Source organism: Micropterus salmoides, unplaced genomic scaffold, assembly GCF_014851395.1.
Source record: "Micropterus salmoides isolate LMB-PRFRI ecotype aquatic unplaced genomic scaffold, ASM1485139v1 Ms_hic_scaffold_12, whole genome shotgun sequence".
NCBI classification, from domain to species: Eukaryota; Metazoa; Chordata; class Actinopteri; order Centrarchiformes; family Centrarchidae; genus Micropterus; species Micropterus salmoides.
Genome location: NW_024040263.1, coordinates 4,430,487 through 4,449,026, shown reverse-complemented (window position 1 = coordinate 4,449,026; position 18,540 = coordinate 4,430,487). Strand labels below are relative to the sequence as shown.

The following is an 18,540-nucleotide window of genomic DNA, read 5'->3' as shown; positions in this document are numbered from 1 at the left end:
TATACGTAAATACTGTTTGTACGAAGTTTTAATTGTTCCATATAGTTGTTGATTTGCTCCTCCATAGATTAGATGGACAATAAAATATCAGAAACACCTGATGTAATGCAGTGCAATACAACAAAACAAAGTACAGCCTAACCCTTAACTCATCATTCAAGTGAGTCATCACCTAGCTGACTTCAGTTGTAGTAAACTGAATTGTTATGATAGTATGCATAGATGGTGATATTGCATTGCCTTGCATCATACAGGTTTTTTTGTATTTTTGTGGTCATTATGTGTGAAGGCGTTGATAAGTTGTCCTGTTAATTATTCACCGTCTTTTTTTCCCTCATTTTCCTCATTTCAAAACTTGGGAGTGTTGTGTGGCTCAGTAATTATACATACATAATTATACATTATACATACTCGTGGGGGTGTACTACAAGTACCCCAGTTTCCTCCTAAATTTCCTGGTCAAATCATCAAATCAGGAAAACTGTATGTGTGACAATGGAAATGAGTTTGTGCTAGACCTGTGGTATTGGTGGGTTAGTAATTATTATCATGCACCATCACTCTCTAAAGAACTACCTGAAAACACACAAATAGAAACATGCATCATATGCTTTGTTCATTAGCCTCCACAAGTATCACCAGTTCACAGTATTTTTATCAAAGCTTATGGCTATGTGTACATGTAACTATGTAATATACACAATCTTTTTAAAGTTTTGTGAAACATTCATATGATCACCACCAAATTTGGTAGATAACATATTTGGATCATTACCAAAGGGTTATTGTATTGTGGTTTATCACTATGCCTGTTTTGACTCAGATCAGATTACAAACTTATGATACACATCTAAAACTTGTTAAGTAGCATTTCTGTCACTAAAATTGCAAATTTAGAGGATAGGTCAGCTATGAGGGATCAAGTACTAAGTGCTTCCTCGTTGCACTTGATTTAACGTGTCACCAGCTTTAGTTTGATTGGTTGTAGGGGTCCAACAAGGCTTAAAGGGTCCATCTTCAAAGGGAACTGGGGAAAGGACAAATTCACCTGTTCAGAAACTTGCTCTTAATGCAAATCTAGCTTGTCAAGTGTCTTATTATGTCAAAGCAAACATGTAGACCATTTAAATATAATCACCTCTGTCTCCTCACAGACTGAAAAGCTGTAGTTCTGCAAAACTTCCACCAAGGCCAGTTTAATCATCACAAGAGCAAATCGCATCCCCAAACAGTTCCTTGGCCCGATCCCAAATGGCAGGTAAGTGTATGGGTTGATGCTCTGCCTGTTCTGCTTACTAAATCTTGTAAAACAACAAAATAAAAAAGTGACTTTCTCAAGATTTACCAAAGATGAATGTTTTTAGTAATGTATGCACCGCTCTCTATAACCGTTCACCAAATCTTAAAACTGCATTATAAATTATTACCAAAATTATTAATTATTGATTAATTAATCTTAAAATAATCCTTGAGTAATGTTTTACAGTACACACTTCGACACTTTACCTTTCAGGTTTGAACTCCTCTGGATCTGGCCATAGTTCAGGGTCACGATGCAGAGCGTAGACGGGGGTCATAACAAGCATGTCCTTTGGGATTGTGATTCCACTGATCTTGACAGTTTCTTTGGCTATTCGTTCCAGACGTGGAGATGGAGGGTAGAGCCTAGTGACAAAACAAGAACATTTCTAAATACTGAATATACATTCAATCCAAACTACCCCAAAAGTATAAGCATGTTCTTTAGACAGTGTTTTTCCTATTGTTTCAATGCCCGGTTAGGTTTTAAACCGTTTTTGTACTGTTTGCATTTTTAAAACTTTCTTTTAGAAAATCTTAGTGGCAAGGCTCCTTGCTGATGGCAATTTTTTGGTCTAGTCTAAAATATCTTGACAAATATTGTATGGATTATCGTGAAATTTGTTTAAGAGAATCATGCATTAACGTCAGTGATCCGCTGACTTTTCCTCTAGAACTACCATAAGGACAAATGTCTGATTTATCCAGTACAGTAGTTTATGATCAACAGCAAAACTAATTTTGCTCAAATTTATATCCCGAGTGTAGACCTGCGATGAAAGAAGCTTCTGCTCTGACGTCAAAGCTTCACTTTAACTATTAAAACAGCATTAAGCAATTTTCAAGAATATTTACCACAAGCCCTGTTTCCTGGAAATATCTGCCTACAGTTTTCTATGTGGGATTAATAAAACGGGTGAATGTGACTTTAATAGCTAAAAGCTGCATATAAAGGTGTTCATTGTCAGTGGGTTTGGTACTACAAATTATTTTTTCACATTACACATTCACAGATAATTTAAATTAATGTTAACGTTAAAAAGAGTGCTTGATAAAGGTTTAATGTTTTAGAAAATATACTTTGTTTTTCTTCTTAAACTTTATCATATTTACTGTGAAAACATCTTGACCTGACGTCACCTCATCAGCCTGTTCAGCCATCAAGTAGCAAAAGAAGACGCTCATTACCTCAGACTCTCATGGACCACACTGTCTAGGTACTCCATCTGCATCAGAGCTTCATATTGGACTGGACCCTACACAATTTGATTGAACACAATTCACACTTTGAATACTGTAGTTTCATCAATGAAATGAAATGGAGAGGACGACTCCTGTAGCAGAAACCTCACTACCTTATTAGGAAACGTGGATTCTATCTCCTCTTGCAGGTGTTTCATGACTTCAGGATTTCTTGCCAAATTGTAGGCCAAGAAAACGAGAGTGGTGGCACTCGTCTCGTAACCAGCAAACACAAACATTGTCGCTTGAGAAGTGATCTCGTGATCAGTAAGACCTATCAGGACACAGGATCCATGAACAGGGAAGGAGATGAAAGCAGGCCTAAAACCTTTGGTGTCAATAAATGTGAGAGTACGTTTGTGCTTCTGTATGTGTGTGATGTCACTGGGTAATTACCCTTATTCTGCTTTTCTTTATTGGGTTCATTGGCTTGCTGAGAGTTCATCATATGTTGAAGGACATCTCCCGAATTCTGAAAACAGGTCAGATAATTACTTTGCATGTTCTCGTGTTTTATGTGCTGTGTGAATATTTGGATTCACAGAATTTTGTGTACTTTTATTTGTACACAATTTTACAGCTGTAACAGCAGTTGACAAAACATTCTCTCCTCAAGGTCGATTTAGCGCCTGATCTGGAGCGTTTGATCGTATCACATGATCTTCATCAGTAAATGGAGTCTGCCCAGTTGTCACGGCAGTGTAGATATTCAAATGTCCTTTCTTTCTGAGCCCGTTGAGGACTTCTCATCCATGTTGGCTTAAAAGTTGAATTTAAATGTTAATTCTTGAATTTAGAAATTTCATTGAACAAATGTTTGTCTGGTATTGAAGATTATGTGAAATGACGTGTAAGCTCCAGAAAAGTTACAAAATGGACCTTTAGGTGAGATTGTTTTTTCAACTGCTGATGTCAAGAATGAACCTTGAAAACAACATAGACAAGAAGTCCTTAAAAAGCTCAGAAAAATATGAAAATTTGTTTCTCTTTTGTTGGAAAGTTTCCATGACAACTGGGTAGACTCCATTGGCTGATGGAGATTGTGTGATATGATTGAATGCTCCAGTTACAAAATGATTCTTGAAGTGAGAGTGTTTAGTCAGCTATCTTTCTTTCTCCATTGTTTTTCTGGAAATGTTACTTTATTGTAATGTACAGTGTATATATCCATCTTAGTATAAGATTATACATAGGCCTACTGCAATACTGCGATTTTATCCATATTGCCCACCCCTAGTTGTGTGTTTTCTCCAGACCTGTTGTGAGCTCTTATTCCGTTCTGCTCGGATCTTCTCCACCACTGTTTTAAAGAAACCAGTAGATGTCTTAGGGAAGAAAGAGACACCCAGCAGTTCCAACAGAGGAAGAAAGAAGGGAAAACACCCTGGGAAGGAAAAGGGGGTTAACAATTATACTTTTATTTGCTAAACAAAGCTGTTTACATCAATAAAAAGAAACAATTCTGTCATGGGAAAGCAGTGATGTACCCTGGAAAAGGAAAAGACTTTTGGAGAACTTAAACAACTTTGAAGCGTGGGTGATGAGTGGACTTGAGGGGTTGTTGATCGTATCCATATCCACACTGAATGCACAGCTCGCCATCACATCTATACTGTAGGGTCCAAAGATGCTGAAATACACACATTAGATTTCATCATGTTTGCTCCCCAGTCCTTAATTAGTCATTATGTCAGCTTGGTGTAAAAGTGCTTTCATCATGGTATTTCAAGTTATTGAGCACATATGTTCATATTTACAAAAATAATTTCTTAATCATATATATGTATATATGGGTGTAATTTCCTCTCCTGTCAGAGGAAATTACACCCATCGAGGAAGCCATACAAGCTGTATGACAAACATAAAATTGTAAATCTGAAATACAAATTAGCCTTTGTGTATATTGTCATTTTAATTTTGCAGATATCACAAAATGTACTGTAATTATGTACTTAAAATAAATATAGGATTTATAGCATATGCCTTGATAGTGGAGACTAGATGATTAATGTCTAGCTCTGAATAGTCAACCTTTATGGACATGTTTTGTATTTTTAAACAATGTTGTCTAATTCATCTGTACAGCAATTTCCAGAGACGACATGTTTTATATTATAGAGCAATGAATGTCTGCAACTAATCCAATGAAGGTTTGTTGCTAATCTAATTGTCAGTCTGCCTAGAAAAAACCTAGAATGAGGGTGGCAAAAGGCATACATGACAATATGATGAAAAGTTAATGAAATACAGTAATGCACTTCTTGGTTTCACTTTAGTCAACTGTGATCTTAGATGCTAACTTAGCTTCAGAAAATGAGGTTTTACTTATGGATGTTTAGAAACCACCATTAGGATAGATTTTCAGTCAAATATTTAAAATCAAATGAAGGAATAGTTCAACTTTTTTGGAAATACACTTTCTTGCTTAGAAGATTGAAACTATTCTCGTGTGTTCTGTAAATATGGAACTACAGGCGGCTGTTGGTTAGCTTAGCTTAGCACAAAGACTGCAAACAGAGGAAAACAGCTAGCCTGTCTCCATTCAAAGGTAACACGATCCACCTACCAACACCTCTTAAGCTCACTAATGAACATGTTTGGTTTATTTGTGTGGCCATCTTGGGTGGTGGTCTGTCATTTAAATGCATAGATCCTTGGGGATCAAGGATAAAAAGGAATACTAGGTTTGATTCAAGTAACATTTAAATGTATATGGTGGTATTACTCACTCTTTTATAGTAATAACTTCATCATCGTGCACCTTGGACTGTAGGCTGGCTGTCAGTTTGTGTGAATGATGTTTCATGATGCTAAACATCTTAGATGAAAGAAAAAATGCAAAAACAGCAGAAGTACATGAAGAATGAAGATGACTGTCTTCAGTCTACACAAGTATGTGCTGAGGAAATTAAGTAAATTGACAATTTACCTCCTTTATATGGCCAGAGGTGAAGAAGGGAGAGAGGATGTTACGAATCCGTTTCCAGTGATCATCCTCAACAGTAGACACTGCATCATAGAGGTCCCCATTCAGACGTATGTTCTAAACGGAAATACTGGTCAGCACGCTTTGTGTTGGTGCGTGTGTGGGTTCAGAAGTATTTGTGAAATAGCTGTTAACAGTACTACTCTGGACAAAGAATCTGCAACTGCAGCTTATTGCACTTTTAATGACATTAAACAGTAAACAAACTAAGATCATGCGGTGTGTCAACAACATTGCTTTTATTATTTGTTTTGTTTTTTTATTGTCTACTAATTCCATAAAAAGACCAAAACCCACAATGAATTGATCCTACTAACAAGTATAGTGTAGCCACGGCTTTATATAATTAATAACAAAATAATTATTTATTTATTTATTTAAATATTTAATTAAAAATAATGATTTTCTCTGTGCCACTGTTGTCCAAAAACTATTATAAATGCATAAATGAGCCTAACTGTTGCACTGGGTGACATGTTCCTTCATTACGATGAACATGGACGTAGGGATAAACATATTTTTTATCAATCTCACATACCCTGTCCTGCTGTTGTTGTTATTACTCACTAGAGCACCAAACACCAAATTATGTATTAATTTGCAGCTATTTATTCCTATTTGAGTAACATTTGCTATGGTACTGAATGCCACAGACAGGTTAGGTAGAATTAAAAAAAATTTGGTTTTGGTCTTTTCATTGGATTTGTTGACCATAAGAAAAATATAGAATAATACCAGTCCTTTTAAATGTATGTGTTAGCTGAACTAGCAGTGGCTCCCTGTGTGGCGTAGTCACCCTGCTGGACTGTTGGCTAGTTATGCACGCTAATATTAGCATGTTAGAGAATAACCTCTTTTGATTTACCTTATTCCAAACTTCTTTCCAAGTTTATTGTGGTTGTAATCTGATTATTAAAGCCTCATGGGGCCTTTATAATGGCTACAATCTTTTCTACTGAAATTGGGTCATGTTCACCATGTTCATGAAAAGATGTAATTTGAACTGTGCATTACTGTGGTAATCACAGTTTGAATGGAAATGTTCTGAGCTCAGAGTTAACCAATTGTGTTTTCATGGAAATTGCTTTTTAACTTTTTTATTTATTTGTTTTATTTACAGGTGCTGGTCATATAATTAGAATATCAGCAAAAAGTTTATTTATTTCAGTAATTCCATTCAGAAAGTGAAACTTGTATAATGTATACATTCATTCCACACAGACTGATATATTTCAAGTGTTCATTCCTTTTAATTTTGATGATTATAACTGACAACTAATGAAAACCCCAAAATCAGTATCTCAAAAAATTAGAACACACCTGCAAAGGCCTTTAAATGGTCTCTCAGTCTAGTCCTGTAGGCTACACAATCATGGGGAAGACTGCTGACTTGACAGCTGTCCAAAAGACGACCATTGACACCTTGAACAAGGAGGGCAAGACACAAAAGGTCATTGCTAAAGAGGCTGGCTGTTCACAGAGCTCTGTGTCCAAGCACATTAGTAGAGAGACTCACAAAGAGTGGACTGCAGCTGGAGTCGGTGCTTCAAGAACCACCACGCACAGACGTATGCAAGACATGGGTTTCAGCTGTCGCATTCCTTGTGTCAAGCCACTCTTGAACAAGACACAGCGTCAGAAGCGTCTCGCTTGGGCTAAAGACAAAAAGGACTGGACTTCTGCTGAGTGGTCCAAAGTTATGTTCTCTGATGAAAGTAAATTTTGCATTTCCTTTGGAAATCAAGGTCCCGGAGTCTGGAGGAAGAGAGGAGAGGCACAGAATCCACGTTGCTTGAAGTCCAGTGTAAAGTTTCCACAGTCAGTGATGGTTTGGGGTGCCATGTCATCTGCTGGTGTTGGTCCACTGTGTTTTCTGAGGTCCAAGGTCAACGCGGTCGTCTACCAGGAAGTTTTAGAGCACTTCATGCTTCCTGCTGCTGACCAACTTTATGGAGATGCAGATTTCATTTTCCAACAGGACTTGGCACCTGCACACAGTGCCAAAGCAACCAGTACCTGGTTTAAGGACCATGGTATCCCTGTTCTTAATTGGCCAGCAAACTCGCCTGACCTTAACCCTATTCAAAATCTTTGGGGTATTGTGAAGAGGAAGATGTGATACGATAGACCCAACAATGCAGAAGAGCTGAAGGCCACTATCAGAGCAACCTGGGCTCTCATAACACCTGAGCAGTGCCACAGACTGATCGACTCCATGCCACGCCGCATTGCTGCAGGAATTCAGGCAAAAGGAGCCCCAACTAAGTATTGAGTGCTGTACATGCTCATACTTTTCATGTTCATACTTTTCAGTTGGCCAACATTTCTAAAAATCCTTTCTTTGTATTGGTATTAAGTAATATTCTAATTTTCAGAGATACTGAATTTGGGATTTTCATTAGTTGTCAGTTTTAATCATCACAATTAAATGAAATAAACATTTGAAATATATCAGTCTGTGTGTAATGAATGAATATAATATCCAAGTTTCACTTTTTGAATGGAATTACTGAAATAAATCAACTTTTTGATTATATTCTAATTATATGACCAGCACCTGTAGATTTATGGTTCACAGCTTGATCATTCAGCAGTGCTGAAAAAGAAAAAGGGCCATATTTATTTTTATTTGTGTTCTCACCCTCCGGTTGGTAAAGTAGGTGAAGCACTCCTTCACCAGGATGGTTTTCAACATGTCAGGGTCCATCACAGCCAGCATGGGCCTCCTGAGCTCGTACATGCTGGACATTTACACAATCACAAATTTACTTTTTGGGGCATTTAGTGTAAAACACTTGTTAGTGTAGTAGGAGAATATTCGCTGCATTTCAAACAGTAGTGCTGACACAAACAACCAAGTGAGAGGTTCAAGGTTCAAAATCATGCTAACACGCCGTTTCACAATAATAATGGGTAGCTCTTTTTAGCAGAACGTATGAGTTTTAATTAACCCTGCAAGCTGTTGCATTATCTTTTTGTATTTTATATTGATGTTTTTCCCTTGCTTTTATGATCTTAACTGTAGCACTTTGAGATTTGCTTCAAATGTAAAGTGCACTACAAATAAATTTTTTTGTTATTATTATTGATGTTAGTCTTAATTCTTATATTTCCACTTTACAAAGCTTTTTAGACTCACCCCCATACTCTTCCATACTTTTGAGCACACTCGTTGTCAGCTAAGTAGTAAACCTTGCAAGAGAGAATATATTTTCATCATATATCACAAATCACATCATTGTCTTTATCCTTACCAACTCAGTCTACATCTTTAGACTCAAACGACAAAAACAATGTAAATAAGTCATTTAAATTCAAAAATAATATTTATAAAGATTTACATACAGGATTGTGCCTGCCAATTGTGCCGAAGTACATCAAAGGCTTGGGACCAGGGATCCCCAACTTCTCAAATGTTCCGAAAGTCCAGTAGCCATACCTGTGGAGAATAGAAAAGCATTAAAGCATATCAGTTACAGTGTCAGTCAGTCAAACACTGTTTATTGTTAACTTGAAAGGAAAAGGGAAAACTTTGGTGCTTTGGTGCATTCCTTTACTGTAGGTTACCACTTTCAGATGAAGTACAAATAATCTGCTTTGATCAAAATCACTCGTATCCTTACGTAACAAATATGCAGATAAATGTGAACAGTAGAATCCATGTTTCTGAAGAGAGGAAGGGAAGATAGCCCATAGCTCTCTCTTGCTTGAACAAATTGTGGTGATCTCTGTTTTGCACTGAACACTGAAATGCATGCCCAGAAAGTCCCCTCCCTCTTCCTGTGCAGTTGCATAACACCAGGAATGACAAAAAACAGAAGTGCACAAGTTTCTGCCACTCACGCAAAGAGAATAAGCCTGGACATGTCTAAATAAAACACTTTTACAACCACACACATCAGTACATGTCTCTATATGCATTTAGGAGGAAATAAATTATGTACTATTATAGCTGTTTTCATAAACTTTGTATGTGTTTTTTAGTACTGAAGACAAGCAATATAATGATGTTTGTATCAAGATTTCTGCCTCAGATGACAGGGCTGATGAAACATGAAAATTATAAATGCTGCTTGGTCTCTTCCTGTCAATGATTCACATGACATTGCCGCCTGCTATTGGTTCAACTCTCACACACTTCCCTTACTCACGCAACAAGTCTGTTCAGCAGGACATAAAAGCCTTTGGTCGGGAATTGGAGCTACAGTGGAACTTGAGCTGCCATTGATAGACGAGAGAAAAGGTGCAGAGATGGGCTACTTTTTCTTTTTCTCCGCTGAGACATGGACCCTCCTGGTTGCTCTCATAACACTGATCTTTGTGTAAGTGTTTAAGAATACATGTCCCAAGTATTTGTATTGTGATTATGTGTGTTTACCTGTGTATATGACAAAAATGTATTTTGTTTTACACAGGTATGTCTGCTGGCCATTTGGAACATTTAAGAAAATGGGCGTCCCTGGTCCCAGACCAATTCCTTTTTTCGGCACTATGCTGGCATATAAAAAGGTTGGTGGATATGACTTTTCACAAGCAATACAACATAAATTTAGCCTGAGTGTACAAGCTTATCAAGGTAAATACTGGATCACCTGACAAAGTGGGAACATTAAAATTGATAATGAATAGTTATAGTGAGTCTATAAAGGTGTGTTGTTACATGAATGTGAACAGTGTTTTCTTGTAGACTTCTAAAATAGTCTGTCTTAATGAAAAGTTGAGGCATAATTTTGAGCAAAACTAGTCATTTCTGCTCTATTGGTGTCTAAACTATGCTTGCTGACAGTATGGAATGGCCCTAGCTATTTATGACAAAGTTCAATAATACAATCAATCATTAAATCTCCCATGGGTTTTGTACATATATCACAGGAGGTGTAGTTGTAGAGTTATCACAGCTTTTAAGCGTTGTTTCAACAGTCTCTTCCTTACCTATGTAAATTGGCAGATGATGAAAGGGGTGAAAAAACCTTAAAAATATATTTGGTAGAAAATAGTTTCTAGTGAATTAATTTCCCATGTTTAAAGTTCACAGGAAAGGGGGAAGTGCTAGACTTTTTGCAGTAAAATTAAAGTTTAAAGGAGACCTATTATACTTCTTTTCCAGTCCTATATTGTAGTTCTGTGACTCCTGTATGGAAGCTTTGCATGATTCAAAGTTCAAAAAAATTATTTTCAGTCTTACAAGCTTTAAGGCCCTCAACCTCAAAGCCCACTGTCTTCTGATTGGCCAAGACCTGATGCATGTTACCAGGCTGTTGTTGTCGCTGAGTGGTACAGACAGGCTGAGCGTAGCTGTGCCGTTGCTGTGCGGAGCAAATGACCATATATGGAACACTACTCCGTCTAGCTCAGTATGTTGTAGAACCGAGCTGTTGGTAGAAAAAGCTGTTGAAAACAGAGTGTTCAGAACAGGAGGAAATCTAAGGGTTTTGCTCACAGGGATTTCTTTTAAATACTTTAGCCTCATTATTTGAAGCTTTGGCCATGTTTAACATGAACATCCAATATTGTAACATTGTAGATAAGTCATAACATATGGAAAAGCATAATAGATCTCCTTTAAGTATATCTCAGTTTTGTTATTACATTTTTTTATTACAATGAAAGTTTCCATTTTACCAATAGTGGCTAAAAAAGGTGGTCTCAAAACAATTTACCGTAAAACTTCAATTATTAGTCCGTGCTTTCATTTGCTTCAATCACTGAACTCACCCTACCTAGATTTGGGACGGGCCTTTAATTCTTAAAGCTTTCAGAGGTTTTGTACATCCAAAGACTTATATAAAAACCAGACCAGGCTTTTAATTGAGACGCCTGTCCCTTTTTGGAACTACGCATTTAAAGATACAGTGTGTAATATTTAGGAGGATCTACTGACAGAAATGCAATATAATATACATGACTAAGTTTTCAGTGGTGTATAAAGACCTTGCATATTGAACCAATATGTTTTTATTACCTTAGAATGAGTCATTTCTATCTACATATCGCGGGTCCCTGTACATGAACTTTGCCATGTTGCACGGCATGTTTCTACAGTAGCCTAAATGGACAAGAAGAAGAAGAAGACATACTTAATGTCTTATGACTTATTAATCCCACAATGGTAAATTCAATGTTTTTTCACTCTGTTCTTAGTTATTACTGTTATTATACACACACAAAGGTCTCTTTGCGCTCTACAGAGCGTGTTTCGTCACTAAATTGAATACGTAGAAGAAAAAGAGAAGAAAAGTTAGTAGTGGTGTTAGTTCTCTGTTTTTTTTAGAATTAAGAAAAGAAGATAAATGTGGACAAATGGAGGCCCACACGTATTATTTGGTGTTAAGAGCCGATAGAGCTTGTTGGACACCATAGCTTCTCCTGCGTGCTTGGAAAAAGAGGGTGAGCGGTGCATTCATGTGGTGTCGCAATAATCAGAATCCTTTTTTCCTCCTTAAAACTTTATTGCAAAAAGAGAAATAAAGTGTACATTGGACATAAAGAAGTATACAGGTTTAGGCTTAGGTTTGTGCAAAATCATTTTGCAAATGTAATTTGTAATACAGAGTGAACTAGATGTCTGCATGTTGTTTATATGGTCTAATCGTGCTAATCCAACATACACATGAACACACACTGAAGTTAGAAGAATGTCTTCACAACTCAGGAAATGGGACCATCCAAGGAGCACGTGAATGTACCATGAGCCGCTGGTTGCAAGTTACAACCCTCACCACTAGATGCCACTAAAACTTACACACTGAACCTTTAGTTTTACAGTATTTGTGGTAAGAGCTGTCAGTGTTTTAAAATGTTGCTATTTAATAGAATGCAATCAACTTTGAAGTGAAGATGTTTAGATGATTGCGTTAACTGTTTTGTAAAACAAAAGATTTATCAAGTTAATGTCCAGTTCATATATCCTTCAGAATTTGTTATTGTTAATGATTAAAATAAATATAGTTGTTCTGTTACAAGTATCTCCACTATGTTAAAGTGGACTGAAAAAAATTGTCCAATTCATAATCTATATATTATATATAAATATATATATTTTATTATCCTTGTACACAGGGATTCATGCACTTTGATTCGGAGTGCTTCAAGAAATATGGGAAAACATGGGGGTAAGTCTGCATGTTGTACTGTGTGTGTGTGTGTGAGTGTGTGTTTCTGCATGCATATAATTTATATCTGATTGTTGTCCTGGTTGTCAGTCTACTTAAAGCATTTCTGTTTATAGTGTTACCTGTTTTACAAGGGTACATTTTTGTGTGACTGCATACAAATCTCGCCTGGTGTTTTTATATTCATATTCTGTGCTTTTCTTATCATATTCAGCATTTTTGATGGCCGTCAGCCAGTGCTGTGTATCACAGATCCTGCCATGATAAAAACGGTTCTGATAAAGGAGTGTTACTCTCTCTTCACCAATCGCAGAGTATGCAAACTTCCAGTGTAGCACATTCACTCACTCATTAGGTTGCTGCATTTTAATTGAACTGTCCTCATCATCACCAGATGTTTCCTAACTCTGTTACAGAACTTCCGTCTGAACGGGGAACTGTACGATGCTGTGTCCATCGCTGAGGATGACCAGTGGAGGAGGATCCGCAGTGTCCTCTCTCCCTCCTTTACCTCAGGAAGACTGAAAGAGGTACAGCCCTCTCTTGCTCTGTACCTCCTCTGCCCTTTATTGCATGTTGAACAGAAAACTTTTCAATCCAGGTCTGTTTTGTAATTTGGTCTCGATCCCTGGGTTGGGAACCATTGATCAGGAGGAAGCACAAACAGAGACAGCAGGAACTCAGTGCCAGTGTACTGTACTGTGTATTCTATTTTCCACTAAGCCTGTGTATAGCAGTTTTCATCTGTCTGTCCCTGTCTGTGCCTCAGATGTTTGACATAATGAAGCACCACTCTGCTAACCTGATCAGCAGCATGAAAAAGACGGCAGACAAGGATGAACCCTTAGAGCTGAAGGAGTAAGAACACTTTATACATATTCCGTTCATTTAAAGTTACTCCAGAAAATGCAAGTAAACTCTTTTTAGGCATTAAAAGGATGAGGACATCTCTGATGTGTTTGTGGGTGCTTCAGGTTCTTTGGACCTTACAGTATGGATGTAGTAACGAGCACAGCCTTCAGTGTAGACATAGACTCACTCAACAACCCTACAGACCCCTTTGTCGCTAACATCAAGAAGATGCTGAAGTTTGACCTTTTCAACCCTATCTTCCTCTTTATTGGTACGGTATTCAATTTATTTCTGTAAAATTTAGCTATTTAAAATTTTGTCCTTTTACTTGGCTGGTAAACCTAAAATATCTGTTCTAGGTGACTTACTGTGGATGTTTACAGTCGATACAGTCACTGCCTTTCTGCTTAATTCCAGCTTTCTTCCCCTTTATGGCTCCTATTTTTGAGAAGTTGGAGTTTTCCTTTTTCCCAAAATCTGTCTTGGACTTCTTTTACGCTGCACTGAAGAAGATCAAAGCTAATCGAGAGACCACCAAGCTAAAGGTATGGCTGTCTTTGCACGTGTGTGTGTACATATGTACAGCAGATTTTGAAATGTAATCAAAGCTATTCTCATATATGTCTACTTTTAGAATCGAGTGGATTTTCTTCAGCTGATGATTAATTCCCAGAAAAACAATGACCTCAGTAAAGTGGAAAATGATAAAGGTGACACATGTGTACACATACACATAAAAGCACAAGTGAAAGCAATTCTAAATCATATCTACTTGCTCTCTTCCCAGGTTTAAATGATCATGAGATCCTTTCTCAGGCAATGATTTTCCTCTTTGCTGGCTATGAAACAACTAGTAGCTCTCTCACTTTCTTGGCTTACAATCTGGCGAGAAACCCTCATGTCATGAAACGGCTGCAGGAAGAGGTCGATGCCACCTTCCCTAACAAGGTATGTTGGGAGTGAGGAGAGTACAACGTTTGAGGTAGCAGAAAGGTCTCAAGATGATTAATTTAATGCTGCTTTCATTGATTTTATATGAGCAGAGGAATTGCGTAACAAGCTAAAAATCACATTGATCTGATACATTATTACATTTATTCATTTAGCTGACGCTTTTCTCCAAATCGACTTACAATTGCTGTTTTATGTCAGAGGTCGCACGCCTCTGGAGCAACGAGGGGTTAAGTGTCTTGCTCAGAGACACAATGGTGGATGAGTAACAGTGGGGGATTGAACCCGGGTCTCTAACACCAAAGGGATGTGTCTTACCCATTGCGCCATCACATTACAAACTTGCATAAACTTGGCTAACATATATTTATACAACATTAACAATCATCAGGACTTGTGTTTGTGGTCACCTGATGATTTAAGTCAAATATTCAATATATATTCTTTCAGCTGTGCATTGGTTTCTACCAACTTTTGAGAGAAGTATCTGAGTCTTTAGCTGCTTTAGCAGAAATTATGCTTCTTTTTTTACGTTTTCCTCTTTGTTTGAATCAACCAATCAACTTTTTGACGCGCAGGTCTGCACAACGCACAGTTGAGATTTGCAAGGAGTGCACATCGGCTTCTCTGCGTTACCCAGAACACCCTTCTCTGCGTAGACCCACAGAGACATTTACATGAATCTTCGGAAATGCATAATTTCAATTTAAGATCACCAGCTATTTGCTAAGATTGTCTGTCTCCTATTTGATGCTGGGCAGGTTGCATACAGAATTTATTTGCTGAAAAAGGTACTGGTAGTGTAAACAAGGATGGAATTTACAGGCCACAAAACCAAAACAATGACCTAAAAGAGCCTAAAAAGTGCAGATTTAGATGATAATATTTTGTGTCTCAAGCTTAGCATAACAAACAGAAACAGCTGTTTTGTTGCGTGGATTAAACAAACAAGATAGAACGTGTACAACAAGAGCAAATTACAAAAGCTTTAAAGATTAAGGTATAGTGTAATTTGTAGTCTTACCATTGTGATTGTTGGATATTATAATCTTAAAGAGTATGTCAGTAACAGTTTTTTTAACCTCACTACATATGTCGACCATCACTGTATCCCTTTAGCACTTGTTGTGGCTCCTAACTTTGGCTGTGATCTTCTCCTGAGTGTCATGATTAAGAATATAGCAGTCATGTATATGTGTGCCTGTGCGTTTGTGTAGGCTCCAGTTGAGTACCAGGCTCTGATGCAGATGGAGTATCTAGATAGTGTTGTCAACGAGTCTCTCCGATTGTACCCCATTGCTCCACGTCTGGAGCGCGTGGCCAAGGCGACTGTGGAGATAAATGGCCTTGTGATTCCCAAAGGTATGGTCGTCATGGTACCCACGTGGCCCCTGCACCGGGACCCTGATCTGTGGCCCGAGCCGGAGGAGTTCAAACCTGAGAGGTATAGAAAGGATTAATATGTTTAGGTTTACCAAAACAGCCACAGAAAGGACCTGGGCTCTGCAGGTCAACAGTCTAATTTCTGTTGTGTGTGCGTGTGTACCTTCAGGTTCAGCAAGGAAAACAAGGAGACTATTGACCCGTACACGTACATGCCTTTCGGGGCAGGGCCAAGGAATTGCATTGGGATGCGATTTGCTTTGGTGCTGATGAAACTAGCAGTGGTGGAGATCCTCCAGACGTACAGCTTCTCTGTGTGTAAGGAGACTGAGGTGAGACCACAGATGTTCATCTTTACACTGCTTCTCTTTTTTTTATTGCACATGAGTAATCCTGTTTATTGAGGGTTACATAATACCAAATGTAGCCAATAAAGATACAGTATGCCTGTTCAAAGATAAAAAGGCACTACCTGAGACTTTGAACAGAATACAGTAGATACTGGATGTGACAATTTCAAGTAGTGCATTCATTACTACCTTTCTACCCTCTGTGATACTGCCACTTGTTAGAAGATTTGTATTCTTTGATGGACTTTTGGACTGTTTACACTTATTTTCTCTTCACATGTAATTTCCTGCTAGATCCCCATTGAGCTGGATATCCAGGGCCTGATAAGTCCAAAACGACCAATCAAACTGAAGCTGGTGCCACGGTCTGAACCTTCAAACTAAAAAATAACAACAAAATAAAAGATCATCGTTGATGTGTACAGACCTATTGTGAAGAAACATCATGTCCATTTATCATCCATTTCTATCATAGTAATTGTACAGTTGTGCGTACATCTATATCAGTTACTTCTCTTTTTTTGTTCTTCTCAAAGCATATGTTAATATTAATTTTTAACTGAGTGACAAACTGATTTGTAAAGCCTGCATTAACAGTAAAGGGTAGTTTGGACGTTTCTCAATCATACGGTCATTCTTATCTGTGATTTGATCACAGTTATAACAACATGCTAGAAATGTGGCTGTACAATAGCAGCTTTACAGAGACATGTATATACTTACAAAGGAGTTTCAAAAATATGAGGGACATTTCTTTCTCTTTGAGTCAAATATAATAGAACATGTGGTCAGAAGAACAAAATAACAAAAACATCTTACAATATACTGCAATGCCACACAACTGCACTACCTACTATTGTCTCAAACATACAATTAAATCAACACTTCTCTGATAACAAAAGATTTTACAAAACTGGCTCCTGTGATGATCAGGTTATTATCACTCATGCATTCATGTAAAAGCAGGGTTTTCTATTGTAGTTGGTTGAAGTGGAGCTAATTTTTGGATTATTTTGTACCTAATTGCAACTAATGATTATTTTCATTATGGAGTCATCTACTGATTATTTTCTCCATTAATTGATTGAATGTTTGGTTTGTAAAAAGTCTGAAAATAGTAAGAAATGCCATCACAATTACCCATATCCCAAAGTGATACCTTCACAATGCTTTATTATAATATGTATAATTGTTACAAATAAACTAAAATTATTGAAATAGTTAAAAGTAGGTGGGAATTGAGATGAGTATCTAAAGTGCTATATATGTAATGCATTATTATTATAATTATTAAAAGAAAAAGCAGCAAATCCTCACATTTTAGAAGCTGGAACCATGAAATGTATTTGCATGAAAAATGTATTTGCATGAAAAACTTCTTCCGTCAATTGACTACTTGTTTCAGCTCTACATGTAAATATTGTTGTTTATTTTAAGTTATAACAAAGTATCATATTTTTAAAGCTCTTTGTTGTGTATGTAAAATCTGAATTTGTATAGTTACTAAAGCTGTAAAATTACTGTAGTAGTAGTATAAAGTTGAACATTTCCCTCTGCACTAACAAACATGGTAAGATAAAATAAGAAGAGAACAAAACTATTACAGAAGTCAAGAAATACAAAAAGAAAATAGAAAATATTACAAACGTATGTACAATATATCTGTTTTTTGAATGTAGTGAATATAATGTAGTAGAATTGTAGTGGTATAGATGCAGAAAGTGGCACTCAAGTAAAATAAAAATACCTCATATTGGTATTTAAGTACAGTACTTGAGTTGGTTACATTCCATTACTGAAAAATGTGAAGAGAGTTTATTTAGATATCAGTCAGACATCCAGTTGATTTTTGCCCAGATATTTCGGTAATAGTGCATTTAGTTACGTTGTGATTGGTCTGTGTGCGCCTGTGTCTATTCTGTCCCCCTGAATATTCCACATCACAACAGTGCACTCGTGTGGATGGTCTGTCTTCAGTTATTGCTCCTGCTCCTTCACAGATCCATTATCCGAGTTTTTCAACCATCTTGTTCTTTCTATGTTTATAAACAGAGGGTAAAGATTAAAAAAAAAGAGGCAGAAAAAAAATCTGAGGTGGGCAAACCAGCCACACTGCAGACGCCACATATTCTTAAGGCTGTGACTGAGATATAAATGTACAGGTTATCTGCTGAAAATAGATGCAATCTGTGATATTACACCAAACCTGTGAATTCAATGCATCGTTTTCATTTCTCTTGATTAGGCACGTAGCATTGAGAACAACATAATGGACTGTAATCCTCATTGATATTTTTTGAGTGGCTGTAACATGTGCGATTTATCAATTTAGTTTTTTTTATAAAGGCCCTGTATTTTTTTTTGT

General features: G+C 37.1%; 2 protein-coding genes across 2 annotated transcripts; one reads left to right on the top strand and one right to left on the bottom strand.

Annotated features, from left to right (window-relative positions):
• Positions 1–10: 10 nt before the first annotated feature.
• Positions 11–9,277, bottom strand: LOC119898746 (cytochrome P450 3A30-like). The gene is made up of 14 exons (XM_038712957.1): positions 9,151–9,277; positions 8,873–8,966; positions 8,667–8,719; positions 8,169–8,268; positions 5,471–5,584; positions 5,271–5,359; positions 4,029–4,171; positions 3,798–3,925; positions 2,938–3,013; positions 2,655–2,815; positions 2,488–2,555; positions 1,507–1,665; positions 1,139–1,301; positions 11–1,027 (listed from the first exon to the last, which is right to left on the bottom strand). The coding sequence occupies exons 1-14, from the start codon at positions 9,219–9,221 to the stop codon at positions 953–955; spliced, it is 1,494 nt and encodes a 497-aa protein (XP_038568885.1). The 5' UTR covers positions 9,222–9,277; the 3' UTR covers positions 11–952.
• A 416-nt stretch (positions 9,278–9,693) lies between these two features.
• LOC119898745 (cytochrome P450 3A40-like) lies at positions 9,694–16,793 on the top strand. Its single transcript, XM_038712956.1, has 13 exons — positions 9,694–9,849; positions 9,943–10,036; positions 12,587–12,639; positions 12,854–12,953; positions 13,056–13,169; positions 13,409–13,497; positions 13,614–13,762; positions 13,909–14,036; positions 14,126–14,201; positions 14,279–14,439; positions 15,660–15,886; positions 15,995–16,157; positions 16,470–16,793. The coding sequence occupies exons 1-13, from the start codon at positions 9,779–9,781 to the stop codon at positions 16,557–16,559; spliced, it is 1,515 nt and encodes a 504-aa protein (XP_038568884.1). The 5' UTR covers positions 9,694–9,778; the 3' UTR covers positions 16,560–16,793.
• Positions 16,794–18,540: the final 1,747 nt, after the last annotated feature.